At 37.0% G+C, this 27663-nt stretch overlaps 1 protein-coding gene across 1 annotated transcript; it reads right to left on the bottom strand.

Annotated features, from left to right (window-relative positions):
* LOC128245683 (uncharacterized) lies at positions 1 to 27663 on the bottom strand. Its single transcript, XM_052963909.1, has 5 exons — positions 27627 to 27663; positions 7917 to 8502; positions 7459 to 7617; positions 5218 to 5275; positions 1 to 3328 (listed from the first exon to the last, which is right to left on the bottom strand). Exons 2-5 carry the CDS (start codon positions 8472 to 8474, stop codon positions 1050 to 1052), a joined length of 3054 nt encoding a protein of 1017 aa, XP_052819869.1. The 5' UTR covers positions 8475 to 8502; positions 27627 to 27663; the 3' UTR covers positions 1 to 1049.

Genomic DNA, 27663 nt, shown 5'->3' on the forward strand with positions numbered 1-27663 from the left:
ATATTTTCAACGTTTAATCATATCTTCTTCAATAATACTCCAATTGTGTGACATGTTATATTATAGGCCATTGTATATTATATCATTTAGGTAACTAAATGTGTTTATTGTTTGGGTATTTCCTTTGAAGCATTTGTCGATAACGCACCAGTCAATTATAACCACGCCTCTCCTCCAGGTCCGGAGAATAGCGGGGACTTTAACTTTTGTTCCAGCAAAGCCCGGGTAAAATCCCCGTTTTGCGGGGACGAATCGCTGGTAAGATCCCCGTTCAATGCCCCCGCACCCCAGGGACCCTAGGTAAGGTCCATTCATCGCTAGTTTGGGCGCGAAGACAAAACCACCGCATTCACCCGGCACTGCGGGGCCACCTGGAAGGTAAAAACACGGCCCATTTCCCCGGCTACCCCCGGACCTGGGGGCCGTGGTTACAATTGACTGGTGCATAAAAGATATCATAGTTTTGTAGATAGCATTATAATAATGTTAAATTTATGTAATAGATCATTAAAATAAAAAAAAATCAACGTGTTATGAGTATATTTCTCTAATACAGAATATAGAAAAAAATCTGAGCTAGAATGCCATTGTGAATTAAGAAAAAGCTAAATATTCCCCATCAATTAATAAATCCTAAGCATTTAACAATCCTTAACATTTATCAAATGATATCACATTAAACTAGGAAATGAGTTGATTTATTAAGATTCTTTTAAAAAAGTCGATCAGGTTAAACCGTCTGTTTCACGTGTTGATTACGGACTGTTGTGTTATAATTAAAAAAGAAAGTTTTCATCCAAGTTAGATACATTAAATAACACCTGCCCCAACGACATTGTTATGTACAGTTAAATCTATTTTAGGATGCATGGAAATACACAACATAAATCAAATTAATTGAATACACAGAAAGTGGTCGATGATAATTAGTTCGTGTAAAAGTAACACACACCATATATCTATAATTAGAATGACACTTTCATTGATTGCTTCACTGTTTTTCATCAAACATGAATTCCCATAATCGATGCTAACATTCAACTTATTGTTCACATTTTGGTGAATTCGAAATCAAGCCATTCACTCGTATATTTAAATTCGAGAACCTCGAATGACGGCGAACTGTTCATATGTTTACGGAGGTTTTTCATCTCACTGGCAGGTTTCACCGTGCAGGCCCACATCTGGCATGTAATGGTGTGTGGTATGTTCTTCATCGTCTCTATCAGACTCCGCACCGCCTCCGCTGTCATTGTCACAAACCAAAGTTCAATATGGATGATTGAGGCTGGAGGGCGGAAGTGGAGCTCACCTAGATTTGTATGATATATTTCAAGGCTTTGTAACGGAGGGAGACGTGGTAGTGTATCCACAAGTAACTGGATATTCTCAACGCAAGCTAAAACAACACGTTGTAGTTTACTCCACCTTTGATGGTGTTTAAAACATCTAAATATGTACATTTCAACATTCGATGATACACTATCTAAGTGACATGTTGTAATATTTGTTGGATCAACCTGCACACGTGTTGTATTGTTTCCCGCTATATGCAGATATTCCAGCCTGTGACACTGGGACAGGTCATACTGTCCATCACGGAACACCAGTCTCACTGCTTTGAGGGAGTCGGAGGAGGATGTGATCACCTCCTGCAGCTCTTCCCCATTAATGTGATCATTGCATTCACGGATGTATAGTGACTGAATACGTTCCTTGTTTATCATCATCAGCTTTTTAAACACTACGACATCCTCGTCACTATCCTCACTATCAATATAGAAGTGTGCGAGATAGAGCGGTATGTCACCATAGTTGTTCGCCCTGGCTTCACGGTACCCGGAGACAATCAGGTCCTGAAGTGGTTTAACATCCCTCTCGTCGATTTGTGTTTTTGTTATAGAACTATTGATCCATGAAGACATTTGTACACCGAGCTCGGGCTTCATTCCGCATATGAAAATAAATGTCTGAGAAACATCTCCCAAGATATTTTCCTTATTATCTTGTTCGTACTTGATTGATAGCTGACTGTAGTCGTTTTCATTTAAACATAAATGAAGAGCCGCTAAAAACTCTTGAAGTGTTTTATGAAAGAATGAAAAGTGAGATAATCTCTTGATCAATGAGTTGGATTTCTTCTCCGTGAGTAAGCCGGACTTCAATGCAAATTCAACCTGTTCCTTGCTTAACAAAGCGTTGACTGTTTTGTTGCTGAAAACAACAGACGAAGCTCTGCACTCGGAATACAAAGTTGTGTATGCTAACTTTGCCAGCGCAAGGTAAATCATGGGATTTTGCATGAAGCATTCATGTTCCTTTAATACAGATGGCAGTTCAATTTTCGGAATTTTACTCCCGCTTTGCATACAACTTAGTCTACATGATAGCATGTTTATCATGCCAGCATAAATGTCACACTTTGAATCGGTTAACGATTTTCCTTCGAACCACAGGCACACGAGCTGGGTGATACTGATAGGTGCTGACAATAATCCTTTAAGACCTTTCGCTGACACCATTTTCATGAAAGCCTCTGGTGTCCGTTTATCCTTATTTCCCTCATTAAGGATGGTGATGATATTTTCCACGAGTTGCTCTGGGTCTGCAGCTCCTTCTATTTCAAGATATTTGTCGATCTTTGAATCCTGCACTCTGAACTGTGACATTCGCCAGGGACGCGTTGTCGTGAGGAGTGTGGCCTTGTTGGCCGAATTTCGGAAATGGGTGACTTTTTCCTCAGTGTTGCAGGTACAGTTTACGTTTTCTGGTTGGGTCCATTCGTCAAGGCCGTCAGCTATGATTAAACATGTTTCACTTTCCAGCACCGTTTGTAATAGCCGGTAACCATCATCGGCATCCTTCTCGTGGTAGATTTTACGTATAAGTTGATCCATGATCATTTTTGGTAGATCAAACGTTTTACCTGAATCTCGTAGGGTGACACGAAACAAAAATGCAAACCTTTTGAAGAATTCTGGGTCGGCATAGCTTGTTTTTATACCAACGTTTTCCTCCGCTGGTAAATATTGGTGAGTCCATTCCAGGGCACACATTACGGAGAATGTGGATTTTCCCTGGCCCGGTTTACCAACGAGGAAAACATTTCTGAGCAACTGGTCTTCTTTCAAGAAAACATCTGAAAACTTTGCAACATTTTGACCTTTTTCTCCCTTGTCAATATTGCCGATTTGTCTATGATCTTTCTCCACAATTTTCGCTGTCACGTAGAATTTCCTGAGTTTGGCGTTCTTTTCTCCAAGAATGGGAGATATCGGCATGTCGGCCAAGGTGGTTCGGTAATGGTTTGTCAAACGTAGTCGCAGTCCTGTAGTAATGTAAAAATATATCTTTCAAAACATTAAAGTTAAGAACATATACGTATGCATTATCACAAAACACTTGGTGAGAAAACAGGAATCAGTTTTGTGACAAAACGCTTGGTACAAAAGATAAAAATCAGCAATATCACCACACGCTTGATCCAGACGATAAGTAAAAGCAATATCGCCATACGCTCAGTACAGAAGATAAGGAGCTGAGTTATCACAAGACGTTTGTTGCAAAAGATAAGTAGCATCCTTTAACAAGAGGCTTGGTAAAAATGATAAGAAGCAGCATTATCACACGACGCTTGTTGCAGAAGATAAAAAGCAGCCTTTACCAAGACGTTTGGTACAGAAAGTAATTAACAGCATTGTCACAAGACGCTTGGTAAAGAAGATAAGAAGAAGCATTATCATAAAACAAGTACAAGATCAGGAGCAGAATTATCACAAGACGCTTGTTGCAGAAGATAAGTAGCACCAGTGTCACAAGACGCTTGTTACAGACAATGAAAAGCTTGATGCAGAAGATCAGTAGCACCAGTGTCACAAGACGCTTGTTATAGACAACATAAACAGCATTGTCACAAGACGCTTGTTGCAGAAGATAAGAAGTAGCATTATCACAAGATGCTTAGTACAGATGATAAGTAGCAGAAAAATCACAAGACGCTTGTTGCAGAAAATAAGTAGCAGCAGTGCCACAAGACGCTTGTTGCAGAAGATAAGTAGCAGCAGTGCCCCACGACGCTTGTTGGTTGCAGAAAATAAGAAGCAGCAGTGCCACATGGCGCTTGTTGCAGAAGATAAGTAGCAGCAGTGTCACAAGCTGCTTAGTACAGTACATAAGTAGTAGAATTATAAGTAAATATCGTGTGTTTCCGGTACGTGTTAAAGGGGCTGTTTCACGTATTGGCACCAAAACAAGTTTTTTTCTGTAACGAATCTCAGGACAATTATCTAATGTGTTACGCTTTGATATCATAATTGTAAAAAAAAAGTACCAAAATGTAAAAAAAAATAGTGTCGGAGATCGGGCTATTTTATCATACGTGAAACAGCCCCTTTCATAATATCTGTCATGTGTTTCCGTTTCGATTAGAAAAATCCGACCCGAGGGAACCTGCGTTGCCAGGTAACGAGGCTTTCCGAGTTACCGACTACGCAGCGTGCCCGAGTTTTCTAACACACCGGATAGGCATTTCCTGTGAATAAAGCCGTGCTGGAAAACTCAATCTGGCATCCACCCCATGTCAGATGAGTCACGCGCTGTGACGAAATACTTTTAAATTTCTTTTATTTTACACTTTATGTAACCATAATTATGAGATTTCAATTATAGATGAGTTCCATAATCATTAACTTCGTAAAAATATACCTCCATAACTAAACAAAATAACCATTAAAAGACGTGATACTGAAGGAACTTCTCGACGAATGCAGTAACTACAAATTACTGCGCATCATGACGTCAAATCGTTTTTTATGTATTTTCTTCACAAAAAAATGTAATTTAAGGTATGCTAGAAAAATATATATCATGTGGGTCCGTTCCGGATAGAAAAATCCGACCCTCGGGCACGCTGCGTATCCGATAACTCGGCAAGCCTCGTAACATGCCAACGCAGGTGCCCTCGGGTCGGATTAATAATAATATCTGTCATGTGCTTGCCGAGTTACCTTTTAATACTTTTAATAAACCTTACAATTGAAGAAATAAAAGTGGCGCGTGGATGCGCGTGACTCATCTTACTTAGGGGGTGTAGCACGGTTTTTTCCAGCATTGGTCATATGACCGGAAACACGTCAAGTATGTAGGAATATCATAAGACGCTTGGTACAGAAGATAAGAAGATGCATTATCACAAGACGCTTGGTAAGCATCTCTTACCTTCCTTCAACATCTCCACTTCGTTCTCAGCACTGAGCTTGAAATCGTCTGTTTGCAACTGTCAACAAAACAGATGAAGACATTGAGCATCCAATAATTCAAAGGCTATTTTATAAAAATAATATAAAAACAAAGTTTTAACGGAAAACGGTTTTATTGCATTAGACTTTTTTATGTACGATGTCATAGACAGAGGCGTAGCCAGATTTAAATGAATGTTACGCACGAAAGGGGTAGGGGAATATCCCTGTAGCCATAGGGGGGGGGGGGGTCGGGGTGGCCGGGGGGGGGGGGGGTCCCCGGGGCAGCAAATAAAATGGAACGATCTAGTTGAGCACTGATATGTATTTGGCGGGATTAATAGGTTCGAGGCCGCGCCGTTTTTGTAGTTACCAAGTGATTGATTTAAGCTCAGTTAGCCGTATCTTGCACAGAGAAACAATGCTTTCTATAGCTGATCTTCCCTTTATTCTGATATCAATAACTAGCTTAGCCCTCTACTTTGATGCCACTTTTTGGTCATATATTTTTTTCATTTTTCAAATTGATGATTCGCACGTGTGTAAGTGCGTAACGCTGGCTACGCCCCTGATAGAGGTGACGTGTGTGAATAAATATCTCGTGATCACGACTTACTTACTCGTTCCCACGACTTGCATGTTGTTGACTTACTTAATAATCTCGAGGCCACCACTTCGTACGTTTTAGACGTGGTAGGGCTCAGACCAGTTAACAATTTGTGTCATGGGTCTGTCATGGGTCATGACCCATTGGTATGAAACCTAAGTTTGTCCTTGCATCTACTAAGTACAAATAGGGACCCCCCCCACACTGAAGTCCGGTGATCTAATTAGGTGCAAGGTCAAATATGGACCCCCACCTACACTAAAGCCCGGTGATCTAATTAGGTGCAAGATCAAATAGGGACCCCCACCTACACTAAAGTCCGGTGATCTAATTAGGTGCAAGGTCAAATAGGGACCCCCACCTACGCTCAAGTCCGGTGATCTAATTAGGTGCAAGATCAAATAGGGACCCCCACCTACACTAAAGTCCGGTGATCTAATTAGGTGCAAGGTCAAATAGGGACCCCCACCTACACTAAAGTCCGGTGATCTAATTAGGTGCAAGGTCAAATAGGGACCCCCACCTACACTAAAGCCCGGTGATCTAATTAGGTGCAAGATCAAATAGGGACCCCCACCTACACTAAAGTCCGGTGATCTAATTAGGTGCAAGATCAAATAGGGACGCCCACTTACACTAAAGTCCGGTGATCTAATTAGGTGCAAGATCAAATAGGGACGCCCGCCTACACTAAAGTCCGGTGATCTAATAAGGTGCAAGGTCAAATATGGACCTTATCTACACTAAAGTCCGGTGATCTAATTAGGTACATGGTCAAATAGGGAACCCCACCTACACTAAAGTCCGGTGATCTAATTAGGTGCAAGATAAAATAGGGACGCCCATTTACACTAAAGTCTGGTGATCTAATTAGGTGCAAGATCAAATAGGGACGCCCACTTACACTAAAGTCCGGTGATCTAATTAGGTGCAAGGTCAAATAGGGACCCCACCTACACTAAAGTCCGGTGATCAAATTAGGTGCAAGATCAAATAGGGATGCCCATTTACACTAAAGTCTGGTGATCTAATTAGGTGCAAGATCAAATAGGGACGCCCACTTACACTAAAGTCCGGTGATCTAATTAGGTGCAAGATCAAATAGGGACCTTACCTACACTAAAGTCCGGTGATCTAATAAGGTGCAAGGTCAAATATGGATACCTCCTTTTTAAGCTCTTCTACGGCGTGTTGAGTCTTTGGTCGGTATTCTAGTTCATATGGGTCCTCTAAGATATAAATTTATACCTGTTTAATCTGTTCCACGGCATGTTGCGCCTTGGGTCGGTATGCCATTTCAGTTGTGTCTACTATCATGTAAAGTTATACCTGTTTAATCTGTGCTAAGACGTGTGTTGCCTAAGGTCGGTTTGCTAGTTCAGCAAGTGTCTTCAATCATGTAAATTAGTACCTTCTTAAGCTGTTCCACGGCTTGTTGTGCCTTTGGCCAGTATGCTAGTTCAATTTTGCCATCTCTCTTGTAAAGGCATACCTGTATAATCTGTTTAGTCTGCTATCATGTAAATTCGCACCTCCTCAAGCTGTTCCACGGCGTGTTGTGCCTCGGGTCGGTTTGCTAGTTCAGCAAGTGTCATCAATCATGTAAATTAGTACCTTCTTAAGCTGTTCCAAGGCCTGTTGTGCCTCGGATCGGTTTGCTAGTTCAGTATTATCCTTCAGAAGGGTCCGAAGCTTAACCAGGAAGTCCACCAGATCCGTGTCCTCGACCTTATTGTTAGGGGAGTGACGTAATCGTCGTCCAATGTCTCGAACCTTAAATGTAATGTTTGAATTTGGTTTTACTAAAAAAGTTTGTTGTTGTAGTGAACATCGACTTAATTGAAAGGCAAACACTATGTAGAAATGTATACATGCAATTTAAGACTCGTTGGTTGATGGGCTAAGAGTAGCGAATGCACAATATAATCAATAAGGTACTGTATTTTTAATTGTTGTGATTGTATTAAATGAGTACACGAAGGAACTTCAAAAATAAGCTGAAAAGTTCTCCATTAATTATGAACATTCTTTTTTTAAATTTCATCGAAATCGATTAATCTTATCATAGTTACCTCTGTCAATAAATTTGGCTGTGTCGCAACGTTAAACGACAGCTTGTTCTGGAAATCCTCGCAATTTATCATGACGCTGATCACTCCGTTGAAGTCACTGTCTTTGATGGAGGACACGGTCTTGTAGCCATCAGGAGGCAGGAAACACTTGCCTATCTCCCAGGGTTCGGTTCTCCATTTGTCGGCATTCGTATTCTTCCATGATGGTCCCGAAAACCTGTGATGTCGAACTATTTCATCACGGACGCCTTCACAAATCCCGACTGGACAAGGAACATACTGTTTTGAAGGACCGTTATGAAATTTGCAGTTTTCAGTTCTTGTGCATATCTTAGGAGTGGAGCACTTCAAAACGTTCTCGGTGAAACAATGCGCACATTCTGCCCCGGATGGAAGACCCTTGGATGTTCTAACGGTGCTATAGATGTCCCGGTGAACGCATGTCAGCACGTCATCTACCAGACCCTTTAGACCCTCCTTGGTTAGGTTGAGGGCGAGGGCTGCCTTGACCCAGTTCTGGGCCCCCTTATCCGTCAATAATGCCCGATGAGAGGCCATTGTTTTGCCATGAGATTGTATTCAATACCTGGTAAAAGAAACAAGTCACTCAGTATTGCTAATAAATAATAATACAAAGGTCCCCTTCGGGTTCTTATACAGCATGATGACTATTTGAAATTACTAGCATAAATTTATAAACACACACAATATTAAATAGCAGCCACATTTTTGTACAACACAAACTTAAAATATTATTCACCTGCATAATCTCCCATTGCCCTCTATTTGCATACAACATAACATGAGGCAAACATCCAGTTAAGAGAATGGTATATGCACTGCTATAGCAGCCAAATATATTATAGGTGCTGTAAAAAGCAGCGTTATAGTCCTTTGATATTATTTTTGCTGTCACAATAGGACTCTATTCAAGTGTAGTGAATTTATTCTTTTTGTTGTCATATCAACCACATTTCGTCTGGCGCTTTCTACATATGAAGTTTCTAAACACTTTTTAGTTATGTAAAGATCGAATTTAAGTATGGTAACCACAATTTTGTCGAACAGTGAATAAAATTATGTGCATGATATTCGGACCGACATCCCCTACGGTAAAATTGGAAGGGGATTATAATTATTACATATTATACAGCATAAAATTATTGAAGTAAAAACCTTTTGTTATGGTTCACAGTTATTATATTGTTTACCAAAATAAACAATTTAATGAGATGCAGTCGCAGAGCTCTTTGGTTTGGTAAATCCATACTAAGAACCCTTAAACCAGCTTAGTATTGAAGACTATATTGTGTCTACTGGTCCAGCCCCTATAGCAGCTGACTGGTAATTTTCCTGAATTAATGTACTGCAAATTTTTACAAGAGCTGTCACAGAGACAGCGCGCTCGACTATTCCGCCGCTTTTCAGTGTAAGGATTGAAATGTTTTGGTGAAACATGCATGGATCACTATTAGATTAGATTTCAATAAAATATATGATGTGCTGAGATATTAACATAAATGTGGTTACATTTTAAAAGTCGCATAATAAAGGGGCACAAATTATATAATATAAGATATAGAGTAATCTTACTTGATTAAAGGAGAAGGTTAAATGGTTGGGAGCCTGTGTGTAAAGTTTTATTGCAATACATGATGTATTCGCTGAGGTATTGACTTAAAAGTGGTTACATGCAAAACCTTAACCAGAATATCAATGTCAAAAAAGGGGCCATTATTTGAATTTAATGCAAACTAGAGTTATCTAACTTGGTTAATTAAGTAGGTTGTATGGTTGAGTACCATTGTATCGAGTACAAAGTCTCAATGCAATACCTCAAGTAGTTGCTGAGATATTAACCTATGTGTGCTTACACACAAAACCTTAACCAGAATTTCTAAGTTGAATAATAAATGGCAATTATTTACATTCAATGCAAACAAGAGTTATTTAACTTGGCTAATTATAAAGTAGGTTGGATGGTTGAGTACCATTGTATCAAGTCTCAATGCAATACATCAAGCAGTTGCTGAGATATTAACCTATGTGTGCTTGCACGCAAAACCTTAACCAGGATTTCTAAGTCAAATAATAAAGGCCAATTTTTTGCATTAAATGCAAACAAGAGTTATCTAACTTGGTTAATTAAGTAGGGTGGATGGTTGAGTACCATTGTATAAAGTCTCAATGTATTACGTCAAGTAGTTGCTGAGATATTAACCTATATGTGCTTGCATGCAATCCCTTAACCAAGGTGTGACGCCGACGCCGACGCTTGGGTTAGTAGTATAGCTCTCCATAATTCTTCGAATAGTCGAGCTTAAATTACTGTTATCTCATTGGGCAAAAATAAAATTTCGAACACCAATTTGTTTCTGAATATAAACGTTTGCAAAACGTTCAGATCTTTTTTTTGCTGATAAAATATCCAGCTAGCTGTCTCCTTAATAATAATTATATATTAAATCCTTGATTATCCGTGGTCTAGTGGTAACACACTTGACTGTCAATCCAGGGGTCGCAGGTTCGACTCCCATGCAGGCCTTCAGCCTTTAGTATCCGGTATCACAAGATAAGCTAAATGAAATTATAAAACTATGTTTCATTCACTATATTTCATTTGTAGATGCATTGTTATAATACATTACCATACATTGACTTATTTATAGTTATCCTTCTGACCGGGTTTCTTTTGATGTATAAAATTTACATCAAGATTGTTCTATATATTTCTTTGTAAATGTTCTGATTATCATGTGTCATGTCTCTTCATAACGGAGGAAAAAAGAATCTTTCTCTCTACTTTTTGACATGACATGAAAATAATTAATGCGATTGTGTTAGAAAATGGACATAGCGTGTTAAATGTATGTAGTTTAATTTCACCAAATTAAAAGACCGTTTTTTCTCCCACCTCAGATAAGTAGATCTAATAATTTAACCATGCTAGATATTCTTATCTTGCCCACGGGCGAAGATAAAATGCCCGTATGGAACTCCTTTTTAACGGTCACCACATTATAATTACCTCCCTTGTTGAAGACTGGACCGTCAGTAGCATCAAGGAAATCTTGTCTTATGGTAATATTTAGAACGCTAATTAATTATTTCTCGCTTCAAATGTCACCATAAAACAGTTTTCACGCACCATTCAAGAAATAATGCTTCATTTTCCTTAGAACTATTTAAAAAGACCGATTTGACTATTAACATTAACTGGATCACTGCGCGCGTATACATGACAACCACGTGCTATCGCATATCCATACGCAATTATTTTCACTATGCACAAAAGAGTTCCAGCAAAAAATACATTTTTTAATTAATTTTGTTTAATTGAGGTGGGAGAAAAAGCATCTACCATAGCCGCTCGTGTAAGATAGGTTCATCCCGACCCTAGCGCAGGGTGTTTTGTGGAAACTCGGTAAACCTCGTTTCCGCAAAACACCTTACGCTCGGATCGGAATGAACCTGTCTTACATTCTCGGCCATGGAAGATACTTATAATCTAAAAACGTCCATACATCATAATGTAAATGTGAATTTGAAAGCATTTTTGTGCACAGGTGATCTAAAACAGGCAAATGACCCTTGTCACGCCTTCAGCCTTTTTTAGCTCTCAGAGTCAGTGTTAATATCTATTGATGATTATGTGTTACTATGATTCACAGCCTATAAATAGGTATACGCTGGGACACCAAGATGGTTTTTCACAAAGCTTAATAATAGAAACGCTGGTTTCCTACTATAAAAACATAAAACATAAATTGAACCGAAATGCAATACTTTTTTCATAAAGAATGGCAATATATATATGTATAACTACATGTAAGATAAACAAGTCTAATTTCATCTATTCATGACATTTGTGCAACCGTTATGGATGAATGAGTACAGTAGAATCTATGCGATATAATCAGAACGTATTTTGTTAATTCTAAGCCTTTTTCCCTTTAATAACTTATCTATTATTTTCCCCCTCTTTAACCAGTATGTATATACATATGTACTTGTTTATTTGAAGGTATCAATGGGAAAATGACTTTCAAGGTTTGAGCAGTAAACATACACGTAAAACGAAAGCAGTTAGAAGCGTAATAAACAGGTCTAACAGGATCATGAAAATATACGTGAAATGAAACATGATTTTCAAATATTAAACTCAATTAATATGGTTTTGCATTTCCCAATGTCTCTGATTACACATATTATGTGATGCTTATCTGAAAAGTTGTTAAATTGTGTTTAAAAAAAATCAAAATTCATATTCACGGCCGCCATCCAAGTATTAAAGCGAATACGTGACGAACATTTAACAAAGCGCATGTGCGAATACATTTGGGCATCAACCGTAACAACTCGGCCTTCTCCGGCAAGATTCAAGATAGCGGACCACTTCAATTGCAACAACATTCGGAGCTCCTCGGCCATTTTTATCGAAAACAACCTCGAATGTATTTGGACGGTTTACATACACAAAAAGAGGTTCGTTTAGTCCGCTGCAAGTAGATCGCGTAGTGATTTTATTTAGCAGTTAAACTTTATGACTTTACTCTTGGAAATCTTGATTATTTTTGCAATAATATACTTCACTGACAATCAATTTAAACTTAGATCACTGAATACCATTCTAAAACACTTCATTTCATAAATGATATAATTAAAAAAGGTTATTTTTGATAACAAGAGCCGTCGTAAGACTACGCCGCTTTGACTTAGAAGTGAATACAATAACAATGTAATATTACCAGGTTTGATCTGTTTATGTCAAACCTAACTAAAATTATTCGATACATAAGGTGACTTTGATGCTGCCCTCCCACCAGCCCGCCCGAACAATGACGCAAGTCATTCAAATAACTTGATTTCCCATTATGAAAATGTGGTTAAGATTATACAAATAAGCCTTTCAAAAGAAATTTAAAAAAGTGCCTTGAATGAACGGTATGTTTTTTTATTAAAATCCCAACTTGCCCTTTACTTAATTATTTTATTTGCCTAAAACTTTAACCTAAGTCAATCATGGGCCATAACTTGTATTAAGGATATGGAGTTATGTAACCTCATAGGGTGATGGTCCTGAACAATTGTGTGAAGTATTAAGTCAATTGAATGAAGGGTATAGAAGTTATCAACAAATATCCCAACCTGCTCTAAAACTTTAACCTAAGTTCCATAGTCAATCAGGGGCCATAATTTGTATTAAAGATAATATGGAGTTATCTAACCTCATTATGTAATGGCTCTGAACAACTGTGTGCAGTATTAAGTCAATTGAATGAATGGTATTGGAGTTTTAAGTGAAAATCTCAACTTGCCCTAAAACTTTAACCTGCCCTAAAACTTTAACCTAAGTCAATCAGGGGCCATAACTTGTATTAAGGATAATATGGAGTTATGTAACCTCATTGTGTGATGGTCCTGAACAACTGTGTGAAGTATTAAGTCAATTGAACAAAGGGTATGAAAGTTATTAATAAATAACCCAACCTGCCCTTAAACTTTAACCGGACGCCGACGCCGGGGCGAGTAGTATAGCCCACCTATTCTTCGAATAGTCGAGCTAAAAATGGCCGAGGAGTTTCGAATGTTGCAACAACCACAGCGATTTGGTGGGAATGAGCACCCGCTTTGGTGTCATTTGACCTGTACAAAATTTCGTGACATTTAACCTAAAATGTGTTGTTTTTTCTTCAGATTGACCCCTTTGATGAATCTGAGGATTTTTTTTATATTTTTGGTTAAATGTCACGAAATTTTGTACAGGTCAAATGACACCAAAGCAGGAGCTCATTCCCACCAAATCACTGTGATAAAATGAACAGAGTTCATGACATGCATGAAAAAATACATTACATTACAGGTACATTTTATCATGGACTTAATGTCGGCATTATCTCAATCAGCTTAGGATTACCCTAATGAAATGTAAGTTTTAATTAAGGCATAGGTTGATTATTTTTTCAACTTTCTTTAAAAAAACTAAACTATTCTGTAAAAAGCATTCCTTGCATTTTGCTGAACTTTGTGGGGTGCGGTGGTTGGTGGAATTATCGAATATCCGGAAACACCTTTAATTGTGTTTCTAGTTTAATCCTTCTATTAGTGACCCCCCCCCCCCCAAAAAAAAAAAAAAAAAAAAAAAAAAAACTGTGTAAAGTTAACAACCTCTGTGTATTAATCTTAATCTAATTGCCTAAGAAATGGACCCTAAATGGCCCTGAGCAAATAAACGAATACACAGGGTCATTTAGGGTCCATTTTAATAAAACTGCCAAAACGGCACAGCAGGATACATTAATCAAAAATCAGATAAGAGGGATCAATAAAAGTAGATTAAGATCAATAAACAGAGGTTGTGTACTGTACACAGTTGGGGCGGGGGGGGGGGGGGGGGTCTCTTAAGAAGGCTTAAATTAGGACTTTTAGTATATACAATAGAGTATGCGAGCTAATTTTCACGTCGGGGTTTAATATTTCAATGTGTTCATGGGTTGTGTGTCGTAGTTGTTGGGCGAGAGTATATTAGAAAACAGGCATCAAATCGGGTTGGGTATAAACACGGATGCGAAACAGTGGCTCCAGCTCTTTAAGAAGCTGTATATAAAAAAACGCTTTAAGCCATGAAACATTAACTTTCAAACGGAATGTAAACATCTGCGATCTGATCTTATATAGGCAGTATTTTATCACTGGCTTGCAGATATTTACACAAAAGTTTCCTGATTACAAGACATAAAATTAAAAAAATACGGCGTATCTAAGATCGATGTGTCGGCCCGGGCGTCTTGGAGTATGCCTAGGTACGTTCCCGGAAGTATTCGAAATGTTTCTTTTATAATGGTAAAATCATCCGACTTTTTAATTTGTAACCTTAGCGTCGTAAATCTATCAGATTACACGATATTTAAAATTGTTCTGAAACTGTCTTTTAATGTTAAGCGTTCATCACCTACACATCATACAACACTGAATATTGCTGTGCTGGTATTAAAAATCTGTTGCAGTTATGGAAGTAGCCTTTGACTGTTTTAATAAAGTCTCAACTTATTTCCGTGTCGACAGCATCGCCATCTTGGTTTTCATTAACGCATGGGATACAGACAAACAAACCAACAAAACAACAACACCATTTTAAATGCAGTAAACTGGAATTTCATCCAAAGCGTATTTCAATGTCAAAATCTAAACATGCTTAAATGACGAAGCATACATACAAGGTCTCGTTTCTGCCCCTATAAAATGTGAACGGGACCCCTTTTTCAGTATATAAAGTTAACTGTTTATTTTGAGGTCTTATGGAAAAACAGCGTTCATTTTTTGTACTGTATATGAAAGCAGTAAATAGCGATATAAGCAAGTCTAACAGATACATGGAAATGAACGTAAATTAATACCTGATTTAAAATGAATTAATAACATACTGTGAAATCATTAATGTTCGTGGTTTTCGTGGGTTGGGTGATCCACGAATTCAAGATCCCACGAAATATAAACCCTTTATTCATTTTTTCAATTGTCTTGTTACGTACGTACTCTAGTATATTATTTACAGAGGTCGCAGTATACAGTGTTAAAACCTGTCTCACTGTATAACTTACGATCATTATTCTGTCAATATATTATAAGTGCCTTTAACAAATAATGAACCGAATCAATTAAATGTGTTTTATGCAGCAAATGACAGTTATAAGCACGTGTTTAAACGTGTGCTGTTAATGAAAATCTCCAAGTTTACAAGATGTGCGTGATGAGTGTCTGTACTTGATTTTTTTATTTAATGAAATAATTAATCGATTACTAGTACATTAAAGGTTACTATGTACCGGACGTGACAATATACGCACCTTTTCGGTGTTTTCACAGTTTACAAAATTCCTAATTGGCATTCAATGGCTTCCCCTATCTGTATTTATGATCAGGGTACATCTTCTTTTATTACCTTTATTCCCAATTAAATCGATAAGTGACATGGGTATATGCACTAATTGGCATGTCGTACCACATTAGCAAAGTTTCAAGTTTCAAAGTTTATTGGCAGATCAGCATAGAATAGCCTTTGGCCATTAACAACATAAATATGGCAAAAACATAAATCAACTATAAAAAGTAACGGAATAATAATAAATATACATCATGTAATTAAATATGAAAACATAAATTGTTAAACACTTAGAAGGAAAAAGCAGAAATTAACAAAAGTTAACATAAGGAGGATTACTATTGTACAAGGAAAGTATTTCTTAAATTCATGGCTTCTTTAATGTAGATTGCTATCTTAGTTTGTCTTTTGCTTAACATGAGTCGTTTAAACATATTTAAATTTGGCCATGATATATTTCCTAGGTATTTTAAGCGTAAGAGTCTAAATTTACTACAACATAATACAAAATGGTATTCATTTTCTATAACATTAGCGTTACAGCATTTGCAAAGTCTGTTTTCTCTTGCAATACCGGTATATCTGCCGACTTCAATTTCTAACTTGTGAGCAGACAATCTCATGGAAGAAACATGTTTGCGTAAATTATCGTTTTCAATTCTATCCAGATATTCTTCGTATTCAAAATTTGTTTTCAGTGAGCAATATGTTTCTAATTTAGTCATGCTATTTATCGATCCACGCCAATCTTGGATAAACTGGTCACGGAGTCTAGCTTTTAACAAAGGAAAGTATTCGGCATTTACATCAAAATTATCAGTAAGAAAATTTAATCCTAAATGGTTTATAATAGATTTCATCTTAGTCGCCCAGCATGGGCCATTAATATTATTACACTGATCGAGATACATATAATTCATCGGAGAGTCACCATTTTTCATAATCTTTAACCAGAATTTGATTGCCCTTTCCTTGCAAACGACAGATAATGGTATTTCCCCAAATTCACCGTATACAGCATAGTTAGGAGTAAATGCTTTAAAAATCGAACTTGCAGTTTATCAACTTCTTTAAAATTATAAACTCCCCAGACTTCTGACCCGTATACAAGAATAGGCACAATCATAGTATTGAACAACGATAACTTGGTCTTGACATCTAATTTGACTCGATCGAACAAAATCAGGAGATTAATCAGGATTATATGCCCTAAGGGCTTGATCATGTAATATCTTAACAGCACAAGACATATTGCCTGAATACATAAAATTAATACCTAAGTACGTAAAATTATCAACAACTTCAATAATCGCATTATTTATAAAGAACTCAATATTTCTATATTGCTTCCTTTTTTCAAATATACAAACTTTTGTTTTGTTAACATTAATTTTCAAACCCCATTTGATAGAGTAATGAAAAATAGAGTTAATTTGAGCTTGGAGACTGGCTGCATCAGTAGTAAAAAGCACAATATCATCAGCAAATAGTATTCTATACATAGATAACAGTTCAAGGTCTTTAGTACAGAGTGAGTTGAAATCAATATTTTCATATATATCATTTATAAATAATATAAATAAAAGGGGAGATAAAGGCTCCCCCTGTTTCAAACCGATTGTAACATCAAACATTTGAGAATAGCTATTGTCTTTAGCTATTTTTATACAGGATTGGATGTCGCTATATATACACTTGATCATGTTGGTCATTTTACAGCTGATACCTGATTTAATCAATTTTACCCATAATGCATCTCTATTAACTGTGTCAAAAGCTCTTTGGTAATCTATGAATGCGCACCACAGTTTGGAACCTTTGTTAAGGACTTTTTGTATAGAAGCGTGAAGAAGGAAAATTGCATCAGCTGTAGAGTGACCATCTCTAAAACCAAATTGACCATCATAATATTTATTGTTATTTTCACACCATTTGTTAATTCGATTTCTTAATATTAGTGAATATATTTTGGCAGCAACATTTACTAGAGTAATGCCTCTATAATTTGCCGGATTAGTATTATCTCCCTTTTTAAAAATAGGGACAATTACGCCTTTAGTCCAGCATTTCGGATAAACACAATTATCATATATATAGTTAAACAGAGTACAAAGATAAGGCGAAATAAAATCGTTACTGTCAATGAAAAAATCCGCAACGTTTCTATCAAAATCACAGGCTTTGTGCCGCTTCAGCGACTTTATGGCTTTGACAATTTCTTCTATTGATATTTCGCAGTCGAGAAAATCAATGGAGAGAGTTTCGTCTCTCGATATATTATGGTCTCTAATGTTAAATTGACCCTCAGCTTCATTTGAAATGTTTGAAAAATGATCAAAAAACGAATTTTCAGATACATTAGTGGATGACTTAGCAGAATTGCTGAACTTTTTGATGTATTTCCAAAATTTACGAGGTGCTGTTCTACTTAAAGATGATATCTTTTTCTTTTCTGCCCCATAAAATATATGTTTAGCTTTGCGTTTTGTTTTAGAAAATATACTCCTAGCGTTTAAAAACTGTAATTTATTAACATCAGTATGATTATGATCATAAGTGCGTTTCGCAGTCAAGAAATCACGTTTCGCGCTTTTACAGCTTTCATCAAACCAAGACGCTTTTTTGGTATTTCTGTTTCCGGTAGATTTGCGGCTACGAAAAGTCTTCCCGAAACAATTTAAAGAGATGTCATACATCAGATTTGAAAAGTTTTGCAGACAATCGTCAATCGAGGATTGATTGGATAATAATTTTGTATTTATATTATCAAACAGCTCAGACTTATTTGTAAGTGATTGCAAGAAAATGTTTCTTCGGGAAGTATCCCACACAATTTTGTCATATTCATGACAAGTATCATTTATTTCAAGTTCAGTGCAATTTAAAGAAAAATAAACTGGACAGTGATCCGAGAATTCTGTCAAGTCCATAACATACATTTTATTTATAATTTCATAACTATTGTGATTGCAGATAATATAATCCACAAGACTTGAAGTTGGTTTATTTCGCCACGATCCGTGAAAAGTACAGTTACCTGCCTCTAAACGGCCATTGAGAATACAAAGATCATTCTCTTTACAAAGTGATAAAAGTCGTGTGCCAAATTGATTGCATATTTTATAATTATTACGTCTATGTGGTAGGTTATTTGCATTTTGACTATACCCTGGTAAATCAATATATCGGTCAAGGTGTATTTTAGGTATATAGTCCGGGAGCTCACCCGTGCGTGAATTTAGGTCACCTGTCAAATACACATCGCCGAGAATCGTGTATTTACGAATACATGAGTTAAGCTGATCGAAAAAATCACATTCAAACAATGTGGAGTTAACATTTCTATAAACATAAGAATCATGCGGAGGAATGTAACATACACAAAAGTAAGCATCACGGATTGATTTTATCAATTCTTTTTTACATTTAAACCAAATATAACCTTAATCACATAGTTCGATTAGTTCAATGTAATTTTTGTAGCATTCTTTAATATAAATAATAACACCACCACTGTGGCGCTTAGCTTTTGAATTAAATTTAGGTCTTGGGCAGTTAAAGTAATCAAAACCTTCAATAGATACATTAGTTATTTTAGAGTTCCAAGTCTCAGTAAGTAATAGTAGGTCGTAATTAGACACAAAGTTTAAAAAATCTGAATCGTCAAGTTTTGCTTTAATGCCTTGGACATTCCAAACTAAAAAAGATAGTTGTGATTGGCCAAGATCCTAGCTAAAGCCCGAAGTACGGATAGTTTCAACCGTGTACATTTTGTTGTTAATAAAAAGTTTGTCATATGACAGGTGTACCGTTTTGCCGTCCTGACGGGCCTTGATCATCGCAGGGATGAGGAACTTCCGGCGCTCTTGGATTTCTGAAGGAAACTGTTCACTACAGCGGATCCGAGTAGAGTTATCACCGCCGACTGTGGCATTGAAACCATTTTGTGCATCCATGTCACGGAATTTCTGTTTTACAAGGACCTTGTCCGGGAAATGATTGAACATTGCGACAATTGGTCGTTTTTTGGAAGTGTCATATTTACCAATTCGGTGGGCTCGTTCGATTTTGATGTTCTCATGAGCATCGGCAATATGAAGTGTGTCGCGGAAATAATCGAGCAGGAGCTTGACACATTCTTCCGGACGCCTATCATCAGGAGATGCGCGCTCCTGGAAACCAAAGAATAACAGATTGTTCCCCATAGAGCGAGATTTGAGGTCGGTAACGTCCTCGTTAACTTGTTTAACTTTAGCAAATTCACGTTCAAGTTTGGAGATTCGATCTTGTTCGGACTTTAGTGACTTGTCGAACTCGGACTGCTTTTTTGTAATGTCGTCGCACAGAGAGGATTCGTATGCACGTGTAGCTTCAATTTCCTTAATACGTGTTCCTTGATCGCGAGAGCATTTTTCAAGAGACGAGACACGGTTGTCAACTGAGGACAGTTTTGAAGAGAGATCGGAGAGCTGCTTTTCTATCACATTTAGTTTTGATAGACGTTTGTCGAGAGAGTTAAACTGCTCAAATATCAGTTTGAAATTGTCATTGTCACTGGCTACTGGAGATTACAGATATGTAGGCTGGCAATGCGGCGGTACAGCGGGTAGTTGTTGCATATTGTACTGGGGGGGGGGGGGCGGTGTAAAAAAAGCCGCTGTTTGAGATTGATAAGCATTCATTGCATTTGAGTTTGACATGTTCAGAGGCTGTACGAGTGCCATAAACCGAGTGACGTAGAAGACGGAAATCACGGGCCAGCGCGTGGATATTATGCAGACGATCAAGGACGATCGCATCTTCGATTTTTTTTTTTCAAAAATGAAAATCCACGAATTCAAGTACCCACGAAATTGTTTTTTTTCGGCAAACCACGAAATTTTATGCCCACGAACATTAATGATTTCACAGTAATTCATGGTACCGCATTCGTTGGTATCGCCACTAACATCTATAATGTGATATTGTTTAAATTAATGTTGAATTATCTTAAAACTCATCAGCCAAAATCAAATACACACAGTTTCGGCCGGTGGTATCCAAGTAAACAAATATGACAAACATTCACAAAGCGCATGCGCTAATTAATACACACCCAATCGCTTACAGATGATATCATATTTCTTGCCTGCTTTTCAAATAGCACAATAGCAGTTGTAAGGTAGAATATGTTATAGTTGTTAGGTCGAATACGCTATCATTTACCATAGGTGGTAGTTGTTAGGTCGAATACGCCATCCTTACCATATGTGGTATTTGTTGTTAGGTCGAATACGCTACGCTATCCTTTACCATAGGTGGTAGTTGTTGGGTCGAATACGCTATCCTTTACCATAGGTGGTAATTGTTGGGTCGAATGCGCTATCCTTTACCATATGTGGTAGTTGTTAGGTCGAATACGCTATCCTTTACCATATGTGGTAGTTGTTAGGTCGAATACGCTATCATTTACCATAGGTGGTAGTTGTTAGGTCGAATACGCCATCCTTTACCATATGTGGTAGTTGTTAGGTCGAATACGCTATCCTTTACCATATGTGGTAGTTGTTAGGTCGAATACGCTATCATTTACCATAGGTGGTAGTTGTTAGGTCGAATACGCCATCCTTTACCATATGTGGTAGTTGTTAGGTCGAATACGCCATCCTTTACCATATGTGGTAGTTGTAAGGTCGAATACGCTATCCTTTACCATATGTGGTAGTTGTAAGGTCGAATACGCTATCCTTTACCATAATTATGTGGTAGTTGTAAGGTCGAATACGCTATCCTTTCACCAACTGTACATTTTCTTAAAGATTGACACTAACTCTACAAGGAAAGTCCAAACATGTAGAGTTTGGTTAAGATTTGATAAAGTTATGGCTTCTTAAACAGGTCATGTCGGCAAATATATGGAAATTCAGGGTCAAGTCGTCACCCATTACAAAGATAATATAATAAAAATAAAGAAAAATAATAAATTGCCAAATTTCACAAGTTACAGTGACCACATCATATTCTTACTAAAAATTGATAAAAAAAAATGATAAAAAAACCCCAACGGTGGCGTGGTGTGTCAAAACAACGCAACCTGCCCCTGTGCACTAAACCGGGTTTATGTTTAAATTTTTTGCTACTGAGCTTTTTTCTGTAGCTTTTTGCATAAATATTTTAAATGCACATTACTGTCACATGTGACCTTCTAGCTGTACACATCTCCCAGGTTGCCTAAAATAGCATAGGAATGACTGCAAAATATAGGACATGAATGAGTTCAAATGTACAGTGGAAGTAAGAATATATAAATGCAATAAGTTTTCACCACAATACCACTGATTAATTTCGTAAGATGGGATTTGGTTCGATCTGTTCAGCTAAAGGCTGAGTAGTCCATATTTTGGTAACTGTTTGATGCCGTCATTATACGTCTAAGGGATTGCCTTTTATCCAGTTTGTATTGCATTGTTCTTAACACTAGTTACATACATAAACTGCATACTTCAAATCGTGCACGTTCATACAAAACCGTTAAAAAACATGTATGCATTATAGCACAATCTTTGCTAAGGGTTTTCTAGATATGCACACTTAATATACAACAGTGCCATTCATGGGATTGAATCGAAGCAAGTATATATTCTGGTCATAAATTCATCAGACCAATGCGCAGAACTATTTAAAATGGCACTACGCTAATCTAATCGTTTTGTTTCTGAAGTCATAGTATATGAATATATAGTCAGTGGAAGTGAATTTCATATCATTTGATTCTTCTTCATTGCAATGCATCGATACACAATATTGTGCAAGCATGTTTGAACTCAAGTATGCCTTTGTATAGGTTTTCAAAGAAGGTTCAATTGATTATGTTTAATTGCATGCCTTATTATATGATTTTGCTTTGACGCAGATGGAAATATCGAATTTCGTTTTTGACTGATTTTCCAACAGTGGTATAGAAATATTCTGTTTGTTCTGCTTTTGATGTATTTGAGGAAAATAAAATTCGGTCTACTATTTACTTTATTCTTCAACCTCGTTTTTGATCGATAGTTAAATAATTTGAATGGGTAATTGAACTCGCTTTTGACAGTAAGCGGCGTTTTGTCAGCCAAAAAACTTAATTGGAGTCCGTATGTTAACAAAATGTTTTTTGTTAGTTTTAGATTTCAAGACCTGATATGTTCATCGACAGAATAGACAAATGTATGGGGTTTTCCCTGATAATGAACATAAATATAGAGCCGGATTAGTTAAAAGAAGTTTGATGGAAACAATGAACATGGAAAGCCAAATATCGAAACCAGCCCCACGGTCCACAATGAAAAATGTTCAGTATCCAAATTATTCGAACATGTAAAGCCTCATACAGAAAGTAGTCCTTAGTCCAAAATGAAAAGTATCCAACTTAAACAAACATGTAAAGCCTCATTCAAAAAATAGTCCTTAGTCCAAAATGGAAAGCGTCCAAATAATATGAACATGGATTGCTTCATACAGAAAATAGTCCTTCGTCCAGAATGAAAAGCGTCCAAATCCTATGAACATGGATAGCTTCATACAGGAAATAGTCCTTCGTCCAAAATGAAAAGCAATCAAAATAATATCAATATGGAAAGCCTCATACAGAAAATAGTTCTTCGTCCAAAAATAAAAAGCGTCCAAATAATATAAACATTGATAGCTTCTTACAGCAAATAGTCCTTCGTCCAAAATGAAAAGTATTCAAATTATACGAACTTGGAAAGCCTGATACAGAGATTACCCTCCCCCCCCCCCCTCCCCCCGCCCCATCAAAATGAAAAGTATCCAAAGTATATGAATATATTTGTAACCTTATATATATAAAATAGCTACTTGTCCAGAATGAAAATTATCTGAATAATATAAACAGTCTCATATAGAAATTAGCCTCTCGTCCACAATTAAAATTATCCGAATGATATTAACATTGATGGCCTCATATAGTAATTAGACCATCGGCCACAACTGAAATTATCCAAACTATATGAACATCAATATCTTCAAAGAGAAAGAAGACACTCATCCGGAAAAGTACTCAAAATTTAATTTATTAACATGGATAGCCTCATGTAGAAACTGGACGGTTGTTTTGAGAACTAAATCTGGGGTGATTGTGACATGCGCAGTGCACTTGGTCTCAATATGGTGAGTAATTTTAAAGGCATTCAAGGGGTTCAAGACAAGCCAACAAATAAACAAACAAACAAAACGACAATACAATCCAAAGCGAATTTCAATGTCAAAATTTAGACATGCTTAAATGACGAAGCATACATACAAGTTATCGTATTAACACGATCTTAATAAACTGGAAGTCTTTTTTCGCCCTGCTACGCAAGACTTGAACGTCTAGTTTTTATAAAACCTCAAAATAAACAATAAGTTGCTTCAGATGAGCTATTTTCTTTTCTTTTATGAACACAGAACAAAGCAGACACTGAACAGAAAACAGAGGCGGTTCCATGATTCGAAATTAGAGGGGGTGTAATTTAGGGGCATGACATTAAGACTTGCATCCCTCCCTTAAAACCGAAATTTATTTTGTTTTAAGGTTTGCTAGAAAAAATATCCATCACGTGTTTTCGTTCCGGAATAATAATATCTGTCATGTGTTCCCGTTCCGGATAGAAAAATCCGACCCGAGGGCACCTGCGTTGCCAGGTAACGAGGCTTGCCGAGTTACCGGCTACGCAGCGTGCCCGAGGGTCGGATTTTTATATCCGGAACGGACACACATGATAGATATTTTTTCTAGAATACCTTAAATTATATTTTTTGTGAAGAAAATACATAAGAAAGCGCGTTTTTGTACATTTCACCAAAAAGCGCGTGCGATGATGTTTACTGACGTCATGACGCGCAGTAATTTGTATTCATTGCATACGTCAATAAGTTCTTTCGCTATCACGTCTGTTTTCTTTTGTTTTTAAGGAATATTTTTTTGTAAATTTAATGTTGATGAAACTCATCTATTGAAATCTCGTAACTATGGATACATTTAGTGTTTAATAAAAGAAATTGAAAGTATTACGTCACAGCGCGTGACTCATCTGGCATGGGGGGATGCCAGACGGAGTTTTCCAGCACGACTGAAATCACCGGAAAATGCCTATCCGGTGTGCTAGAATAATAATATATGTCATGTGTTTCCGTTCAGGATAGAAAAATCCGACCCGAGGGCACCTGCGTTGCCAAGTAACGAGGCTTGCCGAGTTACCTGCTTGAAAGCGTGCCCGAGGGTAGGATGTTTCCATCACGAACGGACACGCATGGTAGATTTATTTTCTAGCATACCTTGAATTGCATTTTTTTGTGAAAAAAATACATAGACAAGCTCACTTTGTACATTACACCAAAAAGCGCGTGCGATAATGTTTACTGACGTCATGACGCGTAGTAACTTTATTCAATGCACACGTCAAGAATTTCCTTTACTATCACATCTTTGAAGAGTTATTTTGTTTTGTTTTGAAGATATATTTTTGTTAAGGTAATGTTTGTGGAACTAATCTATTGAGATACCCTAATTATGGTTTCATAAAGCGTATTATAAAATAGCACTACGTCACAGCGCGTGCCTCATCTGGCATGGGGGGGGGGTGCCAGATTAATAATTTCTAGCACACCGGATAGGCATTTCCGGGTGAATTCAGCCGTGCCAGGTTATTTTGTTTTGTTTTGAAGATACGTTTTTGTCAAGTTAATGTTTATGAAACTTATCTATTGAATTCGCATAATAATGGTTACATAAAGTGGATTATAAAATAAATAAATAGAGGATATTTGTTTATTTCAGTGTAAGATCGTATTTTATTTCACGAGTGTAGAAAAACATATTTTCACGAGTGGCGAAGCCACTCGTGAAAATGTAGATTTTTTATGATCACTGTCAGAGACCAGTCTGTTCCGCTTTAAAATGTTTATTTTCCAGATAAAGAGTAAATGCCACGCTAGTTTGTTGACACATTTATGTTCGAACAGTTGATTTTGACTGTAATTTGTTTGGTATGAAAGCAAATGTTCGAACATTCAGCTTCAAAAATCAGTAAAATGTTTGATAAACGGGATAACCGGTAATAAACGGTAAGTTGTTAATTTCAAATTATATATTTATTTAAATTTATAAAACATTTCTTTATTTTTTTTAACATTTTTTTTACATAATACATGTTCTGTTTTGATCAAGGCAAGTACATGTAACAACAAAGGAATTTAAAAGTAGTTCTGAAAGTTGATATTTTCACCCCTTATTTTGCAGTGAAAATATCAAATTGATATTTTCACTGTTGTTATTTCACTGTTAAAACCCCATATTTCATCGTAAAGCATGAAAGAAAAAGTATTACGTCACAGCGCGTGACTCATCTGGCATGGGGGGGGGGGTGCCGGATGGAATTTTCCAGCACGGCTAAATTTACCGGAAATGCCTGGTGTGCTAGAAAGAAATTATAAGCACGGCTTAATTCACCGGAAATGTCTATCCGGTGTGCTAGAAAAAACCCCGACCCTCGGGCACGATTCGTAGCCGGTTACTCGGCAAGCCTCGTTTCATGGCAACGCATGTGCCCTCGAGTCGGAGTTTTCTATCCGGAACGGAAACACACGACATATATTATTCCGGTCATGTGACTAGCGCTGGAAAACCTTTCTTGCATACCGGACGTGTGTTTCCGTTCATGTGACCAGTGCTGTAAAAACCCATCTTACACCACCATGTAAGGTAAGTCACGCGCAACAACGCACCACTTCTTATTTATTGTATTGCATGGTTTACGAAAAGTAGATTATGCCATTTCAATAAAGCACAATGAAATATATATGTATGCAAGACTTTTAATTAAAAAGTGAAAATAATCGTAAAAAACGCAATTTTTATGTGTTTTTTTTTTAAATAACTACACTTTATGATTACAGTAGACAACGTCGCACGTGCTTTTTGGTGTAATTGTTCAATTACAAACGTCATTTTTTTCCACAAATTGATAATATCAGATATGCAAGAAAAAATATTAATCATGCGTTTCCGGTATGGATAGATAAATCCGACCCTCTGGCACGCTGCGTGGCCGGTAGCTCGGCAAGCCTCGTTACCGGCTTACACGGTTGCTCTCGGGTCGGATTTTTATATCCGTACCGGAAACACATGATAAATACTTATAGTGTTACACTGCCTTATAAGATGAGTCAAAATGATGAGTAAAAATGCACCACTTCTTATTTCGTTTAGTGTATGGTTTTTGAAAATTATATTATGCCATTTCAATAAAGCGCGATCAAAGATATAATTATGCAAGACTTATAATTGTAATTGAAAATAAATCATCGTAAAAACGCGATATTAGAGGAACTATTTGACGTCAATGGTGATTTAAAATTACTGCTTTTTATGACGTCAGTAAACGGCGTCGCATGCGCTTTTAGGTGAAATGTACAAAAGTGCGTTTTTCTAGATCATTTTTTTCACAAATTGATAATTTAAGATATGTGAGATAAATATAAGTCATGTTTTTCAGATCTGGGTAGAAAAATCCGAACCTTGGAAACGCTTGGAAAGACTCGTTACCGGCTTCGCGCGTGCCCTTGGGTTGGATTTTTCTATCCGTACCGGAAACACATGATAGATACTTAAAGTATCCTTTATTGAAACAAAAATTTAAGTGCGCCCTCCATTCTGAATCCACTAGAACGAAATATAAATTTCATAAATAAAGAAATAAATAGTTTCGCATTTTTATGTCGCTGATTACACATAGCATGTGATTTTGTAAACATTAAAGTTGAATTATGCCAAAATCACACAAAAGCCAAAATCAACTACTCACATTTACGGCCGGTGGTATCCAGGTAAACAAATATGAC

Source organism: Mya arenaria, chromosome 9, assembly GCF_026914265.1.
Source record: "Mya arenaria isolate MELC-2E11 chromosome 9, ASM2691426v1".
Lineage (NCBI taxonomy): Eukaryota > Metazoa > Mollusca > Bivalvia > Myida > Myidae > Mya > Mya arenaria.

What these genes read in the sequence shown, in the direction of transcription:
- LOC128245683 (XM_052963909.1), bottom strand. Translation starts at nt 8,474, where the DNA reads ATGGCCTCTCATCGGGCATTATTGACGGATAAGGGGGCCCAGAACTGG. An exon ending in AGCCAAATTTATTGACAGAG is followed by an intron (nt 7,618 to 7,916) that starts GTAACTATGATA and finishes ATTACATTTAAG; the next exon opens with GTTCGAGACATTGGACGACG. An exon ending in AGTGGAGATGTTGAAGGAAG is followed by an intron (nt 3,329 to 5,217) that starts GTAAGAGATGCT and finishes ACATTACTACAG; the next exon opens with GACTGCGACTACGTTTGACA.